This window comes from Saccoglossus kowalevskii, chromosome 10, assembly GCF_978046115.1.
Source record: "Saccoglossus kowalevskii chromosome 10, keSacKowa6.1, whole genome shotgun sequence".
Taxonomy (NCBI): Eukaryota; Metazoa; Hemichordata; class Enteropneusta; family Harrimaniidae; genus Saccoglossus; species Saccoglossus kowalevskii.
Window position 1 is genome coordinate 897,063 of NC_140650.1, and position 23,225 is coordinate 920,287.

Here is a 23,225-nt window from a genome sequence, read left to right on the forward strand (position 1 = left end):
CATATATAGGTACTACATGTGGACCTCTCTCAGATTTGTTCATTTTGTAATGATATCTTTAATTCTCTAATTTTGGTGAATATTTTTGTCATTTTTGGTAAAAAGTGATATTTTCGACTTCTTGTTAAAAACCGCAAGTGCAATTGCTTTGATATTACATATATAGGTACTACATGTGGACCTCTCTCAGATTTGTTCATTTTGTAATGATATCTTTAATTCTCTAATTTTGGTGAATATTTTTGTCATTTTTGGTAAAAAGTGATATTTTCAACTTCTTGTTAAAAACCGCAAGTCCAATCGCTTTGATACTACATACATGTATATAGGTACTACATGTGGACCTCTCTCAGATTTGTTCATTTAGTGATGATATCTTCAATTCTCTAATTTTGGTGAATATTTTTGTCATTTTTGGTAAAAAGTGATATTTTTGACTTCTTGTTAAAAACCGCAAGTCCAATTGCTTTGATATTACATATATAGGTACTACATGTGGACCTCTCTCAGATTTGTTCATTTTGTAATGATATCTTTAATTCTCTAATTTTGGCGAATATTTTTGTCATTTTTGGTGAAAAGTGATATTTTCGACTTCTTGTTAAAAATCGCAAGTGCAATTGCTTTGATATTACATATATAGGTACTACATGTGGACCTCTCTCAGATTTGTTGATTTTGTAATGATATCTTTAATTCTCTAATTTTGGTGAATATTTTTGTCATTTTTGGTAAAAAGTGATATTTTCGACTTCTTGTTAAAAACCGCAAGTGCAATTACTTTGATATTACATATATAGGTACTACATGTGGACCTCTCTCAGATTTGTTCATTTTTTAATGATATCTTTAATTCTCTAATTTTGGTGAATATTTTTGTCATTTTTGGTAAAAAGTGATATTTTCGACTTCTTGTTAAAAACCGCAAGTCCAATTGCTTTGATACTACATATATATGTACTACAAGTGGACCTCTCTCAGATTTGTTCATTTTGTAATGATATCTTCAATTCTCTAATTTTGGTGAATATTTTTGTCATTTTTGGTAAAAAGTGATATTTTCGACTTCTTGTTGAAAACCGCAAGTCCAATTGCTTTGATATTACATATATAGGTACTACATGTCGACCTCTCTCAGATTTGTTCATTTTGTAATGATATCTTCAATTCTCTAATTTTGGTGAATATTTTTGTAATTTTTGGTAAAAAGTGATATTTTCGACTTCTTGTTGAAAACCGCAAGTCCAATTGCTTTGATATTACATATATAGGTACTACATGTGGACCTCTCTCAGATTTGTTCATTTTGTAATGATATCTTTAATTCTCTAATTTTGGTGAATATTTTTGTAATTTTTGGTAAAAAGTGATATTTTCGACTTCTTGTTGAAAACTGTAAGTCCGATTGCTTTGATATTACATATATAGGTACTACATGTGGACCTCTCAGATTTGTTCATTTTGTGATGATATCTTCAATTCTCTAATTAATTTATTTTGGTGAATATTTTTGTAATTTTCGGTAAAAAGTGATATTTTCGACTTTTTGTTAAAAACCTTAAGTCCGATTGCTTTGATACTATTCATATTGTTCATTTTCTAATGTCTTCAGTTCTTTAATTGAAATGTGCATTGCTAACAGCGGAGCTATCTCAGCCGATAGGCTGCTTGTTTCGACTTCTTCTTAGAAACTACAAGTCTGAATGCTTTGATAATTGGTGTCTATGTGCCTTGAGTAGACCTCTCTTAGATTTGTTCATTTCATGATGATATCTTCAATTCTCTAATTTTGGTGAATATTTTTGTAATTTTTGGCTAAAAGTGATATTTTTGACTTCTTGTTGAAAACCGCAAATTCAATTGCTGCTTGTTGTAAGCTTTGTTGATGTTTTTGGCTCCATGACTTGTTCATAAAATTAAATTCAGAATATATGTTGAATCAGTGATACAAAGAGTATTTATTTGACAGAAATGGCTGCTAGGACAAGGGTCAATGTCTATTTCTCATTTTTATCAAAGCAGATTTATTTTACATTAAAATATTTAAAATGAAAGGTAAATTAATTCCTAATTTTTGAGTTGTTAGTTTTCTACGGAATTCCGCTAGAGGGCGCATCCAAAATTCCCGGATGACGAGCCTGAGTGGGGTTGTTTTTATTGAAGTTCTGTATTCTTACATGCGTAAATCAATAGATTGGAAAAGCAAAAAAGTCCCAGAACTCCGCAAATTGCTTCAGAATCGTGGTATAACTTGCAGCAATGTTCGTCGTAAAGCTAAACTGTTTGAACTTGTTGAGTTAGCAAACGAGATAAATGTTCGCCAAGAGTCAAACAATCGTCATCGTACTGTAAAACACGAGTCGACGATAACTTTGGTAGATCCGTGTAACGTAAAAACTTGGCAAAAAAACTTTGCCTTTGTGTTAAATAGCTGATATGTTCGAATATTTGTTGCATCGAAGTGACTGGACAACAGCCAGACTGAAAGAATATCGACTTGATAATGGTTATTTACTTCATAATTTCCGTAAAGCTTCATCATGTGCAGAATACAGAATTTAATTTCATTATGGCAGAGTGTATTCGGCAATGATCCATGAAGGAAAATCCTTACAAGCCATGGTTTATTATTAAATCAAACTCTAAAATAGTTTCTGGTGTTTGTAACTGTGTAGTGTAAGTTTGATTTAATATTTTATTCACCAGGCGATCAGCAGATGCAGTTATCATAAATGGACACACGTTTTTTTCCTTCCGTAGTTATTTTAACTTTAACTTCGCAAAAAATGCCATCATAATGATTCTGAACAAGAAGATCGATGTGGGAATCGGCAGCGAGCGAATTTTTCATCAAATCCGGCTCAATGTTTTCGTTTGCGCTCGTCTCGGGAAGCTGACAGAGTCTTCGTTTTTCAATCAATGTATAACTGCGGTTGAAAGACGACTGTCTCCAGTTATTGAACTAAAAAAAATACTGGCGCAGGATGGAAGATGCCGTAAACAAACCCAGGAATATAGTTTGGCGTCCACTCAGATTCCCAATGACACATTCAAATCCACTGGCGTTGAAGTGTTGATTTCTTGGACGAAAGAAATGTATGAAAAGTTACGCCTTTCATCTCAGGATATTTCGCTGTTTTTTCTTTTTAATCGAACCCAAGGGATAGTCTGGGGCATTACAATGCCAGTTAACCATTTTGACCAATTCTTGCAAAACGTTTGTAAAAAATAAGACTTCGGCAACAGTAACTACTAGTATATTGCTTACAGCAGACGCCGCTCAAATTTCAACCCCACCACGAACTTTGAACGGACTGTCATCCGGGTACTTTGAAAAACGCCCTCTATCAAATTTCGTGAGAAAAATAGTAACTCGGAAATTAGGAATTAAAGTAGTTAAATCAGGCTGGGCGAACCCTGTGTAACTATATGCTTCCACTCAAAATGTGCTTTGCTGAAACACCTATTTCGTCTGGCTTGTTGTGTAGATAGAATTATATAGTAGTATAGTAATTAATCAGTTACAAATAAAAAAAATGAATTTTTCTAATTAGTATTTTTAAAATTCAATAGTTTCCATTTGCATTTGGGGACACAAAAGAAAGAAGAAATAATATTACTGTCATTGAAATCAATGATTGATTAGAAGCTCATTTTGAATAAAAAATAAAAACAAAAATATGACTTATTTTGATGACACACATCTTTGAGTAAATTCATACCAAAATTTGTATTGGAGATAATGCTTAGGACAATTGAAAATAAAATTAACTATTTCAACAAAATGATATGCATTAGTAACCAATGAAGCATGTAGTGATGTTAATAACAAGTTTGAATGAAATTAGCCAAGACATGCCTGAAATCTTCAATGACATGCTCAAATGTTGATTTTTGGGTAAAAAAAATTGTCGCCTGTCAATCAAAGATAACAAGAACATAGTAAAAATTGACGTGCATACATATGTATGCCACTATAAGATTTCTTTGTACCATCTTTGAGCATAATCAGTCCAGGCATGTTTGAGAAATGACATTGGATAGACAGAACTCAAAACATATGTTTCCTATCTTACAAAGCAATTGGCTCATACGATGTATGTTTAAGGATGCTGTACACGTTTTTGGTATTGATTTTCTAAACTGATATTTTCATATAAAATATTTACTGAACAACACAAAGCTATATATTGATGGAAAGCTTATTTCACACTGGATATGAAACCGACAAGATAGTGTGTGTATGGACATGTATAGTCACGTGATCTCTGTGTAAACACAGAAAGCCATTTTCGGTAAAAAAATAATTGAACCAATGAATAAACAAATTTAGTGGAACATTGGCAACAAAACAGTTTTTCAGACGACGCTCACCACCATTCCGTGTTAATTGAGATATATATCTACATGATAATTGGAGAAGAAATAATAATTTAGCTATCTTGAAAAAACAATGCGATCTGGTTCTTTCCGGTATTCAGAAATTAGAACGTAATTTCGAAACAAATAGGAAAATAGAAAAATCCCAGCGCCGCTTGAGAGGGAACATATCGAAGAGTGTCTGAGCGAAAAATTAGTATAATGCGTCCACTAAAACTCGAGATCAAAGGCCTGCAGTTGCCGTGAATCGCTGTTTTGTTTAACCGAGAAAATGGCAAAAACAACTTAGCAGCAACGTATCGTCGGCTAACTCGAAATCCGTTTGTCCCATGGATCAAAACAAACTCATAATGAATAGTCATTGTATCTGTCTGTCATAATCACGCAGATGTGTGGATATGCGTGGTCGCAATTGGTTATAAAGTACGAAATTATGCTCCCGAATCCAATAGGAAACACTGTTTCACGGCGTGACAAAGCCGCGCCAAAATGACGTCAAGGGGACTTTATAATTCAGGTTTTGTCCGTTTTCCATCTCCAACATTTTCTTGGAAATTCTACAGCAGGTATCAGTGAAACTTGGCAGGTTGATGAACAAGTGTCTTCCGAGTATGCACGTAATTTTTTTTCCAGATCTGAAAATCCCAAGTGGGTCTTTTTCACGATTTTTATCAAAAATTACCTCTCCCGGCAACATTGACAGAACGCATGCTCAGAATAAATTAATTACTGTAAAATACTTTATTTTTGCTTGCAAAATTTTTTTGCTATTTTTGCTGAAGGAATGTTTCAGTTAAAATAAAATCCAGCGAGTATTCCCTTTTTCCTATATTTTACAGTCAAACTTGTCAAAAATCAATGAAAATAAATTCAATACAAAAAACAGCGAGAAAAAGTCTTTTCAGCGAATGATAATTCCAGCTGAAATTAAATATTTTACAGTAGATTAGATCTGTGAGTAACGCTACAGCACGTGATTTCTCCATTGCGTGCAATTTATTATAGTACTGTTTATACATGTATTCTGTTCGGCTCAGTGGTCTCATTCACTAGTTACTAGAAGAACTAGTAACCTTATTTGATTTCAAGAACTTCAAGAAGGCGGCATAAGAGACGTGTTTGCAAAGGTAAGTTCTCCAGTTTCTACAAAATTGAATGTATTTTGGGGTACGATTGGTGCACATTCCGTGACGTATGTACGGACGTGAATATTATGATGATTGCCAGTTTTATATTCTTGTGAAAAGCCAAAAAAGCAAACAATTGTCTCCAATCTACGAAACTAGTTTGTAAATTGTATACCCTGTCAAATTATTGTACACGGACGATTAATTCATGGGGACATAGTTTCAAGTAAATTGTTATCTGGTATTTTGCTTGTGTCGCGACTTCCGAAATATCCACAACTCGGGGGGGGGGGGGGATGTCCCTGTGTCGATCAACTTATTCATTATATAATAGTAGGTTGCCTATGATTATATTCGTATTTTTATGTTGTGAGCATTAAACTGTTAGTTGTAAATGAAGATTTTGCCGATCTCGTGCGATTCAACATGGCCGATGTGCAGTGACAACACGTGTATGGACGGTCGGTCGAGTAGTCTGCAACGGACCATGAAATCGCCCGGCATTTTTCCGGCATTTTTAGCTCCGCTGTCGACTTTGTCGAGCGGAGCTTATCATATGAGTGATTGTCCGTCGTCGTCGTCGTCTGTCGTCGTCGTCGTCCGTGTCAATGTTTTACTTTTTCGACTTCTTCTTGAAAACTACAAGCCTAAATGCTTTGATACTTGGTGTATATGTACATTGGGTAGACCTCTCTTAGGTTTGTTCATTTCATGTTGATATCTTTAATTCTCTAATTTTGGTGAATATTTTTGTCATTTTTGGTAAAAACTGATATTTTCGACTTCTTGTTAAAAACCGCAAGTGCAATTGCAATTGCTTTGATATTACATCTATAGGTACTACATGTGGACCTCTCTCAGATTTGTTAATTTTGTAATGATATCTTTAATTCTTTAATTTTGGTGAATATTTTTGTCATTTTTGGTAAAAACTGATATTTTCGACTTCTTGTTAAAAACCGCAAGTCCAATTGCTTTGATACTACATATATAGGTACTACATGTGGACCTCTCTCAGATTTGTTCATTTTGTAATGATATCTTTAATTCTCTAATTTTGGTGAATATTTTTGTCATTTTTGGTAAAAACTGATATTTTCGACTTCTTGTTAAAAACCGCAAGTGCAATTGCTTTGATATTACATATATAGGTACTACATGTGTACCTCTCTCAGATTTGTTCATTTTGTAATGATATCTTTAATTCTCTAATTTTGGTGAATATTTTTGTCATTTTTGGTAAAAAGTGATATTTTCGACTTCTTGTTAAAAACCGCAAGTGCAAATGCTTTGATATTACATATATAGGTACTACATGTGGACCTCTCTCAGATTTGTTCATTTTGTAATGATATCTTTAATTCTCTAATTTTGGTGAATATTTTTGTCATTTTTGGTAAAAACTGATATTTTCGACTTCTTGTTAAAAACCGCAAGTGCAATTGCTTTGATACTACATATATAGGTACTACATGTGGACCTCTCTCAGATTTGTTCGTTTTGTGATGATATCTTCAATTCTCTAATTAATTTATTTTGGTGAATATTTTTGTAATTTTTGGTAAAAAGTGATATTTTCGACTTCTTGTTAAAAACTGTAAGTCCGATTGCTTTGATACTATTCATATTGTTCATTTTCTAATGATGTCTTCAGTTCTTTAATTGAAATGTGCATTGCTAACAGCGGAGCTATCTCAGCCGATAGGCTGCTTGTTTTTTAGTTTTTAGCTCCGCTGTCGACTTTGTTGAGCGGAGCTTATCATGAGTGATTGTCCGTCGTTGTCGTCGTCGTCCGTCGTCGTCGTCCGTCTCGTTCGTGTCAATGTTTTACTTTTTCGACTTCTTCTTGAAAACTACAAGCCTGAATGCTTTGATACTTGGTGTATATGTACCTTGGGTAGACCTCTCTCAGATTTGTTCATTTCATGATGATATCTTCAATTCTCTAATTTTGGTGAATATTTTTGTCATTTTTAGTAAAAAGTGATATTTTCGACTTCTTGTTGAAAACCGCAAGTGCAATTGCTTTGATATTACATATATAGGTACTACATGTGGACCTCTCTCAGATTTGTTCATTTCATAATGATATCTTTAATTCTCTAATTTTGATGAATATTTTTGTAATTTTTGGTAAAAAGTGACATTTTCGACTTCTTGTTAAAAACCACAAGTCCAATTGCTTTGATATTACATATATAGGTACTACATGTGGACCTCTCTCAGATTTGTTCATTTTATAATGATATCTTTAATTCTCTAATTTCGGTGAATATTTTTGTAATTTTTGGTAAAAAGTGATATTTTCGACTTCTTGTTGAAAACCGCAAGTCCAATTGCTTTGATATTACATATATAGGTACTACATGTGGACCTCTCTCAGATTTGTTCATTTCATAATGATATCTTTAATTCTCTAATTTTGATGAATATTTTTGTAATTTTTGGTAAAAAGTGATATTTTCGACTTCTTGTTGAAAACCGCAAGTCCAATTGCTTTGATATATTATACATATAGGTACTACATGTGGACCTCTCTCAGATTTGTTCATTTTCTAATGATATCTTCTGTTCTTTAATTGCCATGTGCATTGCTAACAGCGGAGCTATCTCAGCCGACAGGCTGCTTGTTTTTAAATATTTTAGATATTTCATTCACTCCTGGCGCCTAAATAAGTCTGATTTATATTTTACCATAGTCATTGACACTTATTGTGAATAGCCCGAATGGGTAAGCTTCGTTTCGACAATGAGCTGTTATTTCTGCAAACAATGTTAAATTATTCTTTGAATGCTCAGTTTATATTTTGAAAACAACTAATTTTTTGATTAAAAAAAAATCATGCTGTTTTCCCCGTCAAAATCAAAGCATAAAGACCTTGCCAGAACATCGGTAAATCTACTACCGCGTTGCGTTCACCACGAGGTCACTGAACCGTCATTAACATATTTAAATGAGCCACGTGTAAATGAGAGCATGGGGGATATCGTATCGCTTTGAGCATTTACATTCGACCGAAATCATTCGTTTACAATGAAACTAAGTTGAATATTACTTCCAATTTATAAAAATTCAACGAATTAAATTTTTGTGCGTTATTATAATCATTACTGAATAATAATCAACAATTGCAATACTTCGAAAACAAGTAAGTTATTCACTTGCGAAACACAGAATGACCAGATTGTGCTACCGTGATCATTCGCTACCGGTACTAACCACTAAGCAATGTATTCGTGTTTGTATTTATTCGAAACTTTACTTTTCGTTATCAACAAGATTATAAAAAAAATAATGCATGTTACAGTATGTGAATTTTTTGGGGGGATTCAATTCCAACATTTCGCGATGCCTATGAACCAAAGGCCTTTCACTCTTCTCTGAGTGTGACACCTAAACCAGAGGTTTTATGGTGTATAAACTGGCACTAAATGAAAAGGCTGTTGAACCTTATTCAAATTTATAAGTACATGTTATTATGCATTTCATTATGAAAACTGACTAAATTAAATGTGATCTTATTTTTAATTATGATTATGATTTATATCGGTAATGATGTTTTCATCCAATATTAATTGTGCAATTGTTAAAATGCCTACCTACACATTTATTGTTTTTGTTTCTGTTGCCCTGAAATAGACATTTGTAAAAAAAAAAAAAATTAATAAAATCATGCTTGATTAAAATTCAAAAAAAAAAGATGTAGTCATGTAGCCCCTTCCTGTTACCTGTTTTCAACTTCTTCCAAAGTAAAACTGGCGAAGCCTTGTAATTGCCATACAATCATCAACTGTGGGAAAACTTGTATGTTATTGAAAATCTTTATTTTGTTGTCTGCGAATTAATATTTGAAATGGCGTAATGGTGCAAAATATTCTCAAACAATCAGTCTTCTGATGACACTACACTGCGCATTTATGCACAGTCAGTATCCCAATACGCGATCACAGCTTACTAAGTGATGGTGGTTGAAATGGAAAACTGAATACAAAAATCCAGTAACATCTCAAACGAATTTCCGTCTGCTGTGAATGCATGTTTCGTTGCATCAAATAAATAACCCAATTTTATGATAGACAATCTTGTGCCATACAGGGTCAAGTGATTGAGCAATAACAAATGTGATTTTATGTATTAGGTCATTGAATGTATCCGAAAACATGGTACCAATGATCTGAAATTTCAGGAGTGCTCGCTGAAGGTTTATCAATCCCGCGTATTGTCTTGTTCTTTTTCAATCCTGCATTTCAGTTACTAGAATTCATACTAAAAAAATAGTTTTTGTTTTTCTTCTAATAATTCGGCCACTTTCAAAAACAAATATTTTTCCATGGTCGAAATGCAAGAAGAATACAAAACTACTGTGATTTCATAGCGATGCCTTTGTCAATTAGTTCGCCTGATCAACACAGCGTTATACATAGGACTGATATTGAATCACGGAGAGTAAAATCTTGTGATACTAATCTCTAGAACCAACTCAGATTGGTACATATGTCTTATGAACCCACATGTGTATATCTTTGACTATACTCATTTTAAACTTTTTTTTTTTTTTACAGTGGTGCTGTGAACTGAATTGAACATGTGAACATGGAGTGTCAGGGACTTTATTGAAATGTTGTACAAAAATTTCATAAAATCCTGAATATATCGGTATCTAGAAGTCAAATTTAAATGGTTTACAGTATTTTATACCCATTAATAATAATTGAAATGCAATAATATCACTGCACTAAAAAGACTTCAAACAATTATTGTTACTTCTCCATTGAAGGTTATGAGCAGACCAACCTTTACTTGCTCTGAAAACATAGCTTTACAATTTTTTTAAATTAACAGATGTTGTTCTATGTACAATGAATACATTTTAAATAATAAACCTTACTGTATTAATAACAAATTGTATTTGACAACATAATAATGATTCTGATGCCCAGTGGTGATGTTGAAACAAACCCAGGTCCTGGTAATACTAGTATACTAAGACCTGATTAACAAAGAAGTCATGTACATCAAGGTTCACTCAGATTTATGAATGCAGTTTCTTGAGCAAGTATACATGTATGACAAATAGTTTTGTTGCACTTGTGTACTCTGAGATTCTGAACATGGGTCAGTGGAAGTTTTTAGTTGTCAGTACAAAACTAGATCATCGGAAATCACTTTATGATGAGTTGTAACTACAAAGAGTACATATTTATTCACCTGTTTGCAGAAGTTCCTTGTACAACTTTATAATCAAATAACGGGGACTGTGACATTTCATGTCTTGTTGATTTGTAAAATAACCTGTTCGCCATAAATCATGTTTTCCGTTTTTTAGTTCCCAAAACTGTTGTGACAAAATTAGTGTGATGATTCTTTTTCCATCTTCAATGCGTAATACAACCGCTGGCGGGGACTACTGCCGGTATCTTACATTCAGTTCACTTTCTATATCATGTATAACTAATATAACTTCATTGAATCCGTCAAATTATTTATTGAGAATGTGAAAATTAAGAAAAATAAAACAGGTAAAACAAGGATGCTCACACACACGCTTTTACAGCTGCTTGTCTTGTGCTTTACGTGTAGCCATGGTGTAGCCAAGTCCAGGCCCAAGGACTCATTGTGGTTGGAGTCCATGACACGTAATTTGGTCACGAAAACTAAGTCTGCCATGTGCTCAAATTTTCTACCTTCTGTTTACACCTCCATGGTCTGATCAATTAAATCGTGGAAGGTACCTTCCACTATTAAATTTTCATAATAATCGCTTTACATACTGTCGACGTTCTTCTCCAAATTTTCTTGCATTTGTTTTTTTTCGTCACTGTCATAGTCAACCCCAAGACGGTTTCATAGTCGACTGCTTGAAGAGCGAAAAATTCAACGAAATTAAATTTGTGGACGATCGTAAATGGAATGCGTGTAACTTGTACCTCGGACTACTAATACTTGTATTTACTAGTCTGAGCTTGTACTGAATGCAAGTGACTATTCATATTTGCTATGGGTGGTGACTATTATGCAAATTATCTGTCTATTATGTCTTTGGCTGATCAATTAAAACAAAACAATGACATGTGCTTTTGTTTTTAATTAACAAAAATTGATTTTTACACCCTATAAAAACATCCAATTCACTTTTTTTCCTACTGAGTGTTTGCTCCTTGTAGTCCAGCAAAAAAGTAGAATTTTCAAAGCAAGGATTTAGTGGCTTTTCTGTGACAGCGCCCTAATTGTCCTAAGTTGTCTTACATGTTATAGCGCCCTCACAGCCCTAGGTGACAGGTTGACATATCTTTCGTTTATTAACGTATGCATGTCGTCTGTGCATGCATTTTTCAGGCTGTACTTTTGATACCCACCATCCCACCCTGGATCTCTTACTAATGACAATACACTTTAGTTTATAAGTAACTGTCGGGCACCTCTTTCCATTTATTGCTTTGTAGTTTTACCATTTTTCATAGGGGTGTCTTTTCTCAGCCCATATGTTTCTGATTAAAGGGACTGAGCTGCCCATTATGCTCAACAGTACTGTGTATGTGTCTTGTGTTTTGGTAAGCCACTAATACAAATGAGCCGAATGGTGGTTATTTTAATATTTAAAATTCATCAAAATCAAGCATTTCTGTTACTTCGGAGCCAGATCTTGGTTGTGTTTGGGTGGATTTTGTTCAATCTTGGTACAAACATCAGACATTATGAGCCTTAGATGAAAGTTGTTTTGTTTTTCAGATCGTATTCAAAATGGCTGACTGGTGCCATATCCCTAACATTCTCTGACTGTTGATGTTCAAATTTGATATATTTATTAAAATTGAGAACTCACAGGGACTATATGCAACTACTTGTTTGATATCTAGATTCTCAACATGCAAAGTTGTAATATTTATATTATGTTTTATTATTCTTACAGACTGCTAATGAACATAAAAATCAGTTCGAAAAGGATCTGCAACTCGCCATGGAACTTAGTTTAAAGGTATGTTATTTTAAAACAACTCTCATTGATCTAATGTGAAGGCAAAAAGAAAATCTGTCAATGGATACCTTAATCTGCCTTATAGTCTCTTTCTAGAGTGACCCGTATCTGGCAGATTTCCATATAAATACTTGCGAAAACATGTAAATTGTTATGTTTTGAGAACTTTCAATCACATGTAAAAAACCCAGGTAAAAAGCATACTTTGTGGTGGAAATAAATTTCTTTTCTATCTTTTTTGAAACAAAATATGCGGATTGATTGTTTTGTGTGGCTTCTTTCAATCAAATACATCGTTACATAGTACCAGTGTGCTTACAATCAAATGAACTGTTACTAGGTCATAGCCGTTTTCCATGAAGTAGAATAAAAACAAATTATTTGGATGCAAATAATTCTATTACGTATATATTGCCAGGATAATATGCATATATGTAATTGTATCGGTAAATCTCTCCGCGTTGCGTTCAATAACATTAACATATTTAAATGAGCTATGGTGATTTGAACACGTTGGCATCATTCAGCATTTTGATTGGTTAATTAGCGATTTGACCTCAACTCATGCAAGAGAAACATGGCGGATACCATACAGCATCGAGCGTTTATATGCGATCGGAATCATTTGCTTACAATGAAACTAAGTTGAATTTTATTTGAATTTCATAACAATTCAACGAATTTATTTTTTGTGCGTTATTATAATCACTACTGAGTAATAATCAACAATTGTCAAACGCAGCATGATCGGATTACGCAACTGATCGTTTGCTACTACGCAATGCAGTTGTGTTTGTTTTTATATGAAACTTCGTTTAAAATATTCTTTCGTTACCAATAAAATAAAAACAAATGTATTTGAAAAATGACACTGGGCGACACTGTAATGACATTTCAGGCAGTCTACTTTTTAATTCAGCAAGAATTATTAATTAATGTTAATTCTGAAATAGTTTCTTTCGTCTTGGGTGGCCCAACTAACGGCGTTGAAAGTCTGCGTAGTTGGATACTTCAATGAAAATAAGTCCCCCAAAAATATTTGATGATTATTTTTTGAAATTTTGAACCCCAAATAAGCGCCCACCAGCCGTGAAATCCCCAGGACGATTTTTCTGATGAGTGAATTTACAGCAGAATCCGGTATTATATAAAGAAAGTATTATTATGGATATCTCACAGATATTGCCGATGTTTTATACTGTTTGTAGTTTGCATATGAAAGTGGTTGTTGATGCCCCTCCTATTATTCGACGTCGTTGACAATGCGATAACAATGCCACTCGCACTGTGCACAATTTTAGCACTAGATCTAGTGCCATTTTAGCACTAGATCTAGTGCCATTTTAGCACTAGATCTAGTACTTTTTCGGATTAGTGCTACTAGCACTTGCCACTCGCACTACGCCCATTTCGACACATTTACATACATGCATAGATAGACAGATATATTGGTTTGACGATCCTATTCAAAATGGCCAAATGGTGGCCATTTTTGTGCTAAAAAAAAATCAAATATCAAGCATTTATGGATGGATTTCGTTCAAACTTGGTACATATGTTAGACATTGCAGGTTCCTGATGCACATCATTTATTTTTCAGATCGGATTCAAAATGGCTGTCTTGCGGCCATTTTGTTTTAATGATTGGGCTTCTAGAGCCATATCTCTTAAATGCTTTGACTGATTATATTCAAATTTTATATATTCGTTATACATCATGTTATATATATACATGTATACAAAATGGCTGATTTTGAATGCTGTTCCAGAGCAATATCTCTCAATATGGACAAGTACTTTTTTGACGATCAGATACAAATGTCAATCATTTTAATGTTAAAAAATCATATTCCTGACATGGTTATATTCCAGCTATATTACTATTAACAAAACTATATATCTTAAATTTGATAACTAACTGGGACTGTGCCATGCATGGCTTGTATTTTTCAGAACGGATTTAAAATGGCCGACTGGTGGCCATTATGTATTAATGAATGCCGTTCTAGTGCCATATCTCTGACATGGTTTGACTGATTATGTTCAAACTTTATATATTCAGTGTACATGTATTCAAAATGGCTGATTTTGTTTTAATTAATGCTGTTCCGGAGCAATATCTCTAAACACTCGTTTGACGATCAAATACAAATGTCAATCATTTTAATATTAATCAATCATCATAATCATATTCCTGACATGTTTATGTTCCGGCTATATTACTATAAACAGAACTATATATCTTAAATTCCATAACTAACGGGGACTGTGCCATGCATGGCTTGTTTAAAACTTGGTCTTTGATCATTGCTTAATGAATACTGGGAATCGTTTTTATATGATACAGTGTGGATATCGACTGTCGTGAACATGTTGTGAGTGCATAGACCATTCTATGCTTCGACAATGACCTGTTAATAAAGTAAAATGCAGTAAATACATGTTTTTCATGCCATATTCAGTTTACCTAGCAATAATTACTATTTACCATTTTTTTTTAAAAAAAACCATGCAGTTTTTTCGCTAAAATCAAATCCAATAGATCGTACTTTGACATCGATAATTCACTACTGCATTGTGTTACAAGAAGGTCTGCGTCAATTTCCGAAGAATTGCGTCAGTACAACACAGCATTCTGATTGGTTAATAACAGACTTGACCCATTAGGTCAAAGGATGTTGCTGCAGGAGGTAATGATGACAGTTTTGATTTTGATTGCGTTTCAACGAACTCTAATATTTTTAACCTCATAAATTCGGGTAGTACATAATTAATATTGTAATAAAATGTGCACATTTTTTGTGATCATTTCTGTTTCTTCACTGTTAAAGCCAATGACATCGCAACTAATTTCATAATTCTATTTTCCTAAAAGACATAATATCCTCCTCAATCTGTCACATGGTGAATTAAAATTGTCATTTGCATTCTTTTCCGAGGGGGTGCTCATGTAAGCGCCCACCCCTTAAAAATTCATGATTTTCTGAGTTGGGAACCCTGGGTGCTAATGCGGTTGAGTACGGTACATGTAGGTACGTCAGGTGGACCTCTCGGATTTGTTCATTTCTTAAAGGTATCTTCAATTCTCTTCTTCCTGAGCATATGTCATTCTTAAATGTCTTATTGGGCATCATATGTGTCAGGATTTGAATCTCTCCTGCCAACCATTGTGAGCTTTGAATTCAGCATGATTCATAGAACCAGATACTGGTAAACCATTTCAGCAATGCCTGCTTATGACACTGACACTGTTTTGTTTTTAAAATCGTTGATAGTCTACTGGGTTTAACATGGCCATGCCTAATGCTTGCGTCAATTGCTTTGAACATTTGGATATCACAGTTCATCAAAAAGGCATATTGTTTGACACAAGTTGCTAACATTCTGAGTCACCTTATTTTATCACAGATTTACAGCGTCCATGCTTCACATTTTTTTCATTGTGCTTCTTAAAATTAAAAACTTGAGCAGCAAAGTGCTACAAGTGACTAGGCATGAAAATCGTGTACACAAAAGCTATTTTTGCTGTGTGAATTGGCTTATTATATTAGGTACCGTACATGGCATGGCACTAGCCCAAAGTGTTACACCGGGTATTTGGCTGTTCATTTCAGGATTTCTCAGCTGTATGTATGAATGAGAATGTTCGCTATAGGTTTTACAGATCATTGTTTTTCTGAGTAAATCCATTCATACTAAGCAAGTTCTTGTAACAAATAAATTTGTTCTAAGCATTGTAAATTACCACAAATTTTGTGGACAAATGAATTGTTTTTGATGTCAGATGTAAAATAATGCTTTATATGTTTGTCTCCTATCATTCTGTAAACAAAAATATGTGAATGAATTGTGTGTGTTGATAAATGCTTACATGTTATCTTAAGAGGGTTTGAACAGAAATATGTGAATGAATTGTGTGTGTTGATAAATGCTTACATGTTATCTTAAGAGGGTTTGAACAGAAATATGTGAATGAATTGTGTGGGTTGATAAATGCTTACATGTTATCTTAAGAAGGTTTGAACAGAAATATGTGAATGAATTGTGTGGGTTGATAAATGCTTACATGTTATCTTAAGAAGGTTTGAACAGAAATATGTGAATGAATTGTGTGTGTTGATAAATGCTTGCATGTTATCTTAAGAGGGTTTGAACAGAAATATGTGAATGAATTGTTGTGGGTTGATAAATGCTTACATGTTATCTTAAGAGGATTTGAACAGAAATATGTGAATGAATTGTGTGTGTTGATAAATGCTTACATGTTATCTTAAGAGGATTTGAACAGAAATATGTGAATGAATTGTGTGGGTTGATAAATGCTTACATGTTATCTTAAGAGGGTTTGAACAGAAATATGTGAATGAATTGTGTGGGTTGATAAATGCTTACATGTTATCTTAAGAGGGTTTGAACAGAAATATGTGAATGAATTGTGTGGGTTGATAAATGCTTACATGTTATCTTAAGAGGGTTTGAACAGAAATATGTGAATGAATTGTGTGGGTTGATAAATGCTTACATGTTATCTTAAGAGGGTTTGAAGTCCAGGAGTGATAAGTTAACAATATCTTGTCATGAAAAGCCTGTAGCTTGTAATAGCGCCATTGTCAGCATTGAAACTATAAAGACCTGTCTCTATATTTAAGGTAGCGAGACTATTATTTGTGTTGAAAATTACGATTTTCACATTTATTTATTAATTGATGAAATGCACCATAAACTTTCATATGATAAAGTCAATATAACATAGAATGTCATGTAAGTTGGTTAAAATGTAGATTTTCTGAAGGGAAGCAAGGCAGCCTCAGTAGTGTTTTCCAAAATCAACAACACAGGTTTAATCTGTGTGCCTATAAGTTTCAAAGATAAATTCAAGACAAAGCAATGTTAGGATGTGTTATCAGTAGCTATCTGACACACAATGAGTGTTTCCAAACATTTGAGTGGTTTGTCTCCGCCCCTGTTTGTTTCACAGATTAGTCATTTGCATATGAATGTGTCAGACACAAGGTCACACAGCCACTGAAAAAAATCATTGATTTTGGTGTTTTCATATGCCGAATTTATCCAATTATAGCTATCCCATTCCTTTATTTTTTTGGTTTCCAATAGCCTTACACATTTGGATGTCCCTACACATGGTAAAACAGACCTTGATGGGAAAACAAATTGATTGTGCCGATAAACAAGCTTGAAAATCTTTGCTGTTACTTCATGGACGTTTTCTAGGAGTTTATGTTTTTCAAAATACAAGGTCTTTAACAAAAAATAACGTATACTTATTGTCGTCGGATTAACACCAAATTTTCACAGCTTTAAGGTGACAATGAGAGGAACTTGAATGTGTCCAGACAAACTATTTCATCGATTATTTACCAACGAGTTGTGGTTTGAGTTGGGGGCAATGCGACTAAAACAGTAATTGAAATTCAGGACACTATTTTTTAAAACACGTTGCTTGAATAAAACTAACCAGACACATTCAATTTACCAGACTATTGAACAACTAGGAAAAGTGAAAAAAATACTTCTTATCGCCAGCATAAATGCGTAATTTTTTTTTTGACAGAAAAAGTAATTTTTCACTTTTGATTGAGTAACGCGTCGCAGAATGCAGATACGGGCATGCAAAATACACTTGTGAAAAGCTTGAAGTCTGGCGATTCTAAAAATATATACTTTCCCGGGTCTATTTGTAGTCATTTAGTCACAAATAGAAGATGAAAACAAGTATGCAAATAATAGTCCCGCTACCTTAAACACACAACTGCCTGATATAATGAATATTTTTGATAATCCCCTAATATAGTGATTAAGGATTATGTGATTTCCCAAATTAGGTGATCTATACATAGTTGTATTTACATGTATAAACATGTATAATGTAATTTTATTGTCATATTTTTACCTGTGAAATTGTTTTGTATAACATGTTTGATTAAGGAAAAACAGAATCTGTTGAAACAATAAATAATGACACTGAGGGGGATTACCCAAAATGTTCATTATTACCTTGTTTACACACCAACAATTTATCAGAGCAGAAATTAATTGTTCTTTTAATCCTTTTAGCATGATCACGAAAACTAACCTGACTGCTAAAGAAACCCTCTTTATCACCTTCCTTAAAGGGGAACTGAATAGAGCCTATTTTGGTGTTTGTATTTATCAAGTTATGTATATTGATTATAAATTTGAAAAAAAAAAAAAGGAAAAAAAAATGATTATCTTCAGAGTTATGACGATTTAAATATGAGAAACCATAAACCTGCAAAGGACTTCTGTTTGTGCCATCTTGCCATAAAAAAAACCCCCTCATGCGGTATAAACAGGTAAAGTAACAAAGCATGATGACGAAATAGTATCTGATTAAATACAAGCAACTTAGGGAGCCATAGTTGGCTGGACTGGTGAATTGACTTCTATTCTAGGTTGTTACAACTTTTACGTTAATGTTATTTACAAGCGTATCAACATACAAACATCATGGATGTGCGATTGATCGAGACAGGCATTTTGTTTTGTTTTTTGTCTAACTGAATAATAAATGCTGTTTCCGGTACTGCACTGTGCTGCGCGCAAATTATTCAAAGTATGGATGCTGGAGTATGCAATCTTGAGTTCGTAGGGTGGTGGTGGAAACATTTTCGTCCATGTGTTCACTGGCTGCACTGGCAAATCATGGGACAAGTGTCACAGGAACACCAAGCAGATTGTTCACAGACCGTGTAATTTGAAATAAAACTATCATCCGAACAAGGGGCATCGTCGACGATATACTCTCATCACTCACACTGGACTAATCTGAATCTTCACAGTATACCGTACTTCCCTGATCATAAGCCCGGAGGCATGAACTTGTAAGGGAAAAGTAAGGGATGAGCTTGTACTCGAGGACCAACTCAGAAAAAATGATTTTGTTTTGGGGTTAAACACTGTAACCATCTTGCAAACAACGAAAAATTATCCAAAAAATTTATTCGTTCACCACGCCCGGCTCGGGAAAATAATACTTATTTTTTTTTAAAAAAAATGCGTCATTGATTTGAACGACACTTACAATGAAGAAACAAACACGTTCATAAAAAACACACACATTTTATTACAATACGATTTACATACCGTCTGAATTTACGGTGAAATAATGGGTAGGGTCTGTGAGGAAACAGTGGACAAAGACGTTTATCATTTTGGTATGTTTTCGATTGTACGCAAACTCTTGACGCAAAGCAATTTTCCACCATGAGGTTTTTCAGCACGATTTGACCTGGAACAACTTCCTTTGACATAACAGGTCATTAACCAATCAAAATGTTGTGTCATAATGATGAAATTTTCTGATTATTGATGATGATTTTTTAACGCAGTGCGGAAGTGAATTACCGCAATGTTAAAATGCGATCTGTAGCACTGATTGCAACGAAAAAAACGATGATTTTTTCTCTAAAAACTGGCGATTCGCAATTTCCGAAATATAAACGATGGTTAATAGTAATCTTGGGTAAACTGAGTGTGGAGGAAGAATTTAAACACTTTTCTCGGTCGCCAACATGTCACATCGTTCAAACCCTAGGCCTTTCATGATAGTCTCAAAGCAAACCATGCCCAATAACCAGGTACACGACTTAACGATCACATTTTTAGCTTTTCGAAAGCTACTACTCAAAGAAATATGGATTACTCCAGAATTGCAACATCGAGGCAAACCACGTTGTGTACGTTCGCCATGCACTCTGAAATTTATGCGAGTTTTTCTCATAAAACTAAAAGCATGAACCAAACTACTATGCCAATCACGATTATTATGAAATGAAACACACCTTTTACACGCATATTTTAAAGAATATCGTTGACGCCCAGTAAAAACACTCTGGGCTTATAATTGTGAATGCTCTCAACTCGATAAATACCAAGTAAAAATATAGGGATGGGCTTCATACTCGGGAGGGGCTTACGATCGGGGAAGTACGGTACTTTAACGCAATTGGGCTCTCACTCTCAGAATACTGTTGTTCAAACGCATAAGGCTCTAACCCAAGTTTTAAAAAGCACATTGTGCATATAAAAGTTGAGTTTATACTAGTAGTACACAATGCTTGGCAGCATGAACGGCTATGTGCAATGGTGTATACGAATGCGATCAGATACTAAAACGTCATAGCTTTGAAAATTAAACCACTGCAATATTATTTTGAATACAGTTTAGAATATACGCAACTATAAATTAAGGCCGCATTTAGGTTCGCTTTAGTTTCACTCAAATCATGGCATCACAGGAGTTATATAGTTTGTAATTTCTGCACGGATTTTGAAGATTTTTTTTCCAGATCTGAAAATCCTAAGTGGGTCTTTTTCACCATAAATTCAGGGATGAGAATTTTCCGTGGATTTCTAAGCCCCAGGTATCGATTTTCTGAAACGTCTAAATCTGAAGAGAAAATTTTAGGGGGGTAAGAATACAAATCTTGTTCATTCACCGGAATTAAACACGCTGTATGGTCATTGTTGTCGACTGCAAGAGGCCTGTATCTGTGTATGGTCGAAGGGGGACTTTCTTGGTGTCTCCAATGCGGAATGTTCACAACTCTTTTCATCAGTGCAATCGTATAAGTGGTTTCGAAGTGTTCAAAGTAATATGTAACGATTAACATGATTGGCTGGGTTTGCTCTAACGGGCCAATCAGTGAAGAGCTTTCATTTTTCTTTTCATCATTGGCATCATTTTATTGTTTCAATTGTTAGCTGCATTGGATCGTTGTTTACAAGTTTGATACAGCGATAATGGTGAAATTGGTTACAAAAGACAACGAGTCAGCTGTGCAAGAGATCGATAAAGACATTAGGAACAAATTTCGTTGGGCATGGCTTGTGAAGTGAAGTGGTAACTGAAAAATTGAGTGACGTCATGAGCAAGTGCGAGGTCCCGGGAAAGGTGTCTGTATTATAACGATTTGATCAACTGCGGTTCTCGGACCCCGGCTACTTTACTTTCAGCTGAAAATTAAAATTCTCATTCTCATCCCTGTAAATTACCTCTCCCAACAGCAATGAGAGAACAACTGAGCATGCTCAGAATAAATAATTAGGTTAGATGGTAATGCTAGGGTTTTCAGTGACATCATGACCTTGATCTGATTCAGTGACAGAAATGGCCCACAGTCTGGTTTTTTTTTTTTTGGTTTTCATGAAAAAATAAATCTTGAAAAAAAGTGGACAGAAATGTTGTTGTATATTACCAGATTCCAATCTGATTAAAATAAGATCCTAGTTTGGGCTTTTTTTTTTTTTTTTTTTTTTTTTTTTTTTTTTTTTTTTTTTTTGTTAAAATAATATCATTAATATTTTTTTCATATATTCTATTATTTTTTTTTCAAAATTTATTTGCTGGTATTTTTTTTAAGTTGGTAATCGCGAAAGCCCACAAGGATCTGACCAACTACCTATACAAATCGCGTTCAAGTCTCGTAGAATCAGCAACCAATCAGAACTCGTGTTACAAATCACTTTCTAGAGGAGGAGAAGCGACACAACAAACAAACACATGAACAATGGTGGACTTGTTTTTCTGCTGTATTTTTTCAGAAGACGTATACTAAGCTACATTGAACAGTGCAAATACGTAAGTTATCGCTATCGATTTCAGTAACCATTCACGTGCCTTGTTTTTTGAGCTGCCATTCACTAATTAGTTTAGCTTAGAAAATGATTAACGTTATGCATTATTGATTTGTTTGTAAGATTTCCGTGCTGTAACGAAACAATCATAGGCAAATTTAGTATGTGGTTGGTTGCACAGGCGCTCGGAACGTTTCCTGGATAATAAAAAAAATGAGCTAAAGTGGGATCGGCATAGTTAGTCAGTCGCCGGTTGGTTGCCGAAATCATTAGAACTAAAAAGACAAAAGGTCTCTGCCGAAATCTAGCAGGAAATAATGCTTATAAATGACACTAGTTATACAGGGTCGGCTTAAAACGTAGTAGCGGCAATTTTGGGCGTCTTTTATCATTTATAAACAATATTTTCTACTAGACTTCGGCAACCAACCGCATACGTTAGATCGTCAACTTCACGTCCCAGTAACACGATATACTACTAGTAATTGTGGAGATAATTGGTTTTGTATTTTTTCCACACAGATTAATCATGGCAACCCAAACAAACCTGTGTGCAGTTTGTGATTTAAAGTTCCACGATAATCCAGATATCTAATGTGATGTTTTACAAGATATACAATTACCATCATGGTCTCTATGTATACAGTTGGTGTTTTCATCGACCTAAAAAAGGCGTTTGACACTATAGATCACAAAATCCTAGTCCAAAAATTATGTAATTATGGCATTCGAGGTGTTTGGATTACAGGTTACAGCATTGTAACCATCTGTATTGATGGTATTAACTCAGATCTAATGAGTATAATTCATGGCGTTGCGCAAGGTTCAACTTTATTTATACTATATGTAAATGATATCTGTAATGTATCATAATTGTTAAAGGTTATTCTATATGCAGATGATACTAACATATTTTTATGTAGAAAATATGAAGAATTTACACTTATGGTTTATGGCTAACAAATTATCTTTAAATATTACTAAAACTAACTACATGATTTTCTATTGTAAAAATGTAAACAGTGTCCATCCAATCAATGATGTTTATATTGAAAGAGTGTATCATACTAAATTCTTATGTGTAGAACTGGACTGTAAATTCCAGTGGAAAGAACATGTGAAA

At 34.0% G+C, this 23,225-nt stretch overlaps 1 protein-coding gene across 1 annotated transcript in view; it reads left to right on the top strand.

The window, feature by feature from the left end:
• The window catches only part of LOC146737817 (uncharacterized), a 104,205-nt gene that overhangs the window by 44,647 nt on the left and 36,333 nt on the right, over nucleotides 1-23,225 (top strand). Inside the window, exon 2 of the mRNA XM_085504139.1 lies at nucleotides 12,419-12,484. Coding sequence (XP_085360265.1) covers nucleotides 12,419-12,484 — 66 coding nt within the window. The remainder of the gene's footprint in view (nucleotides 1-12,418; nucleotides 12,485-23,225) is intronic.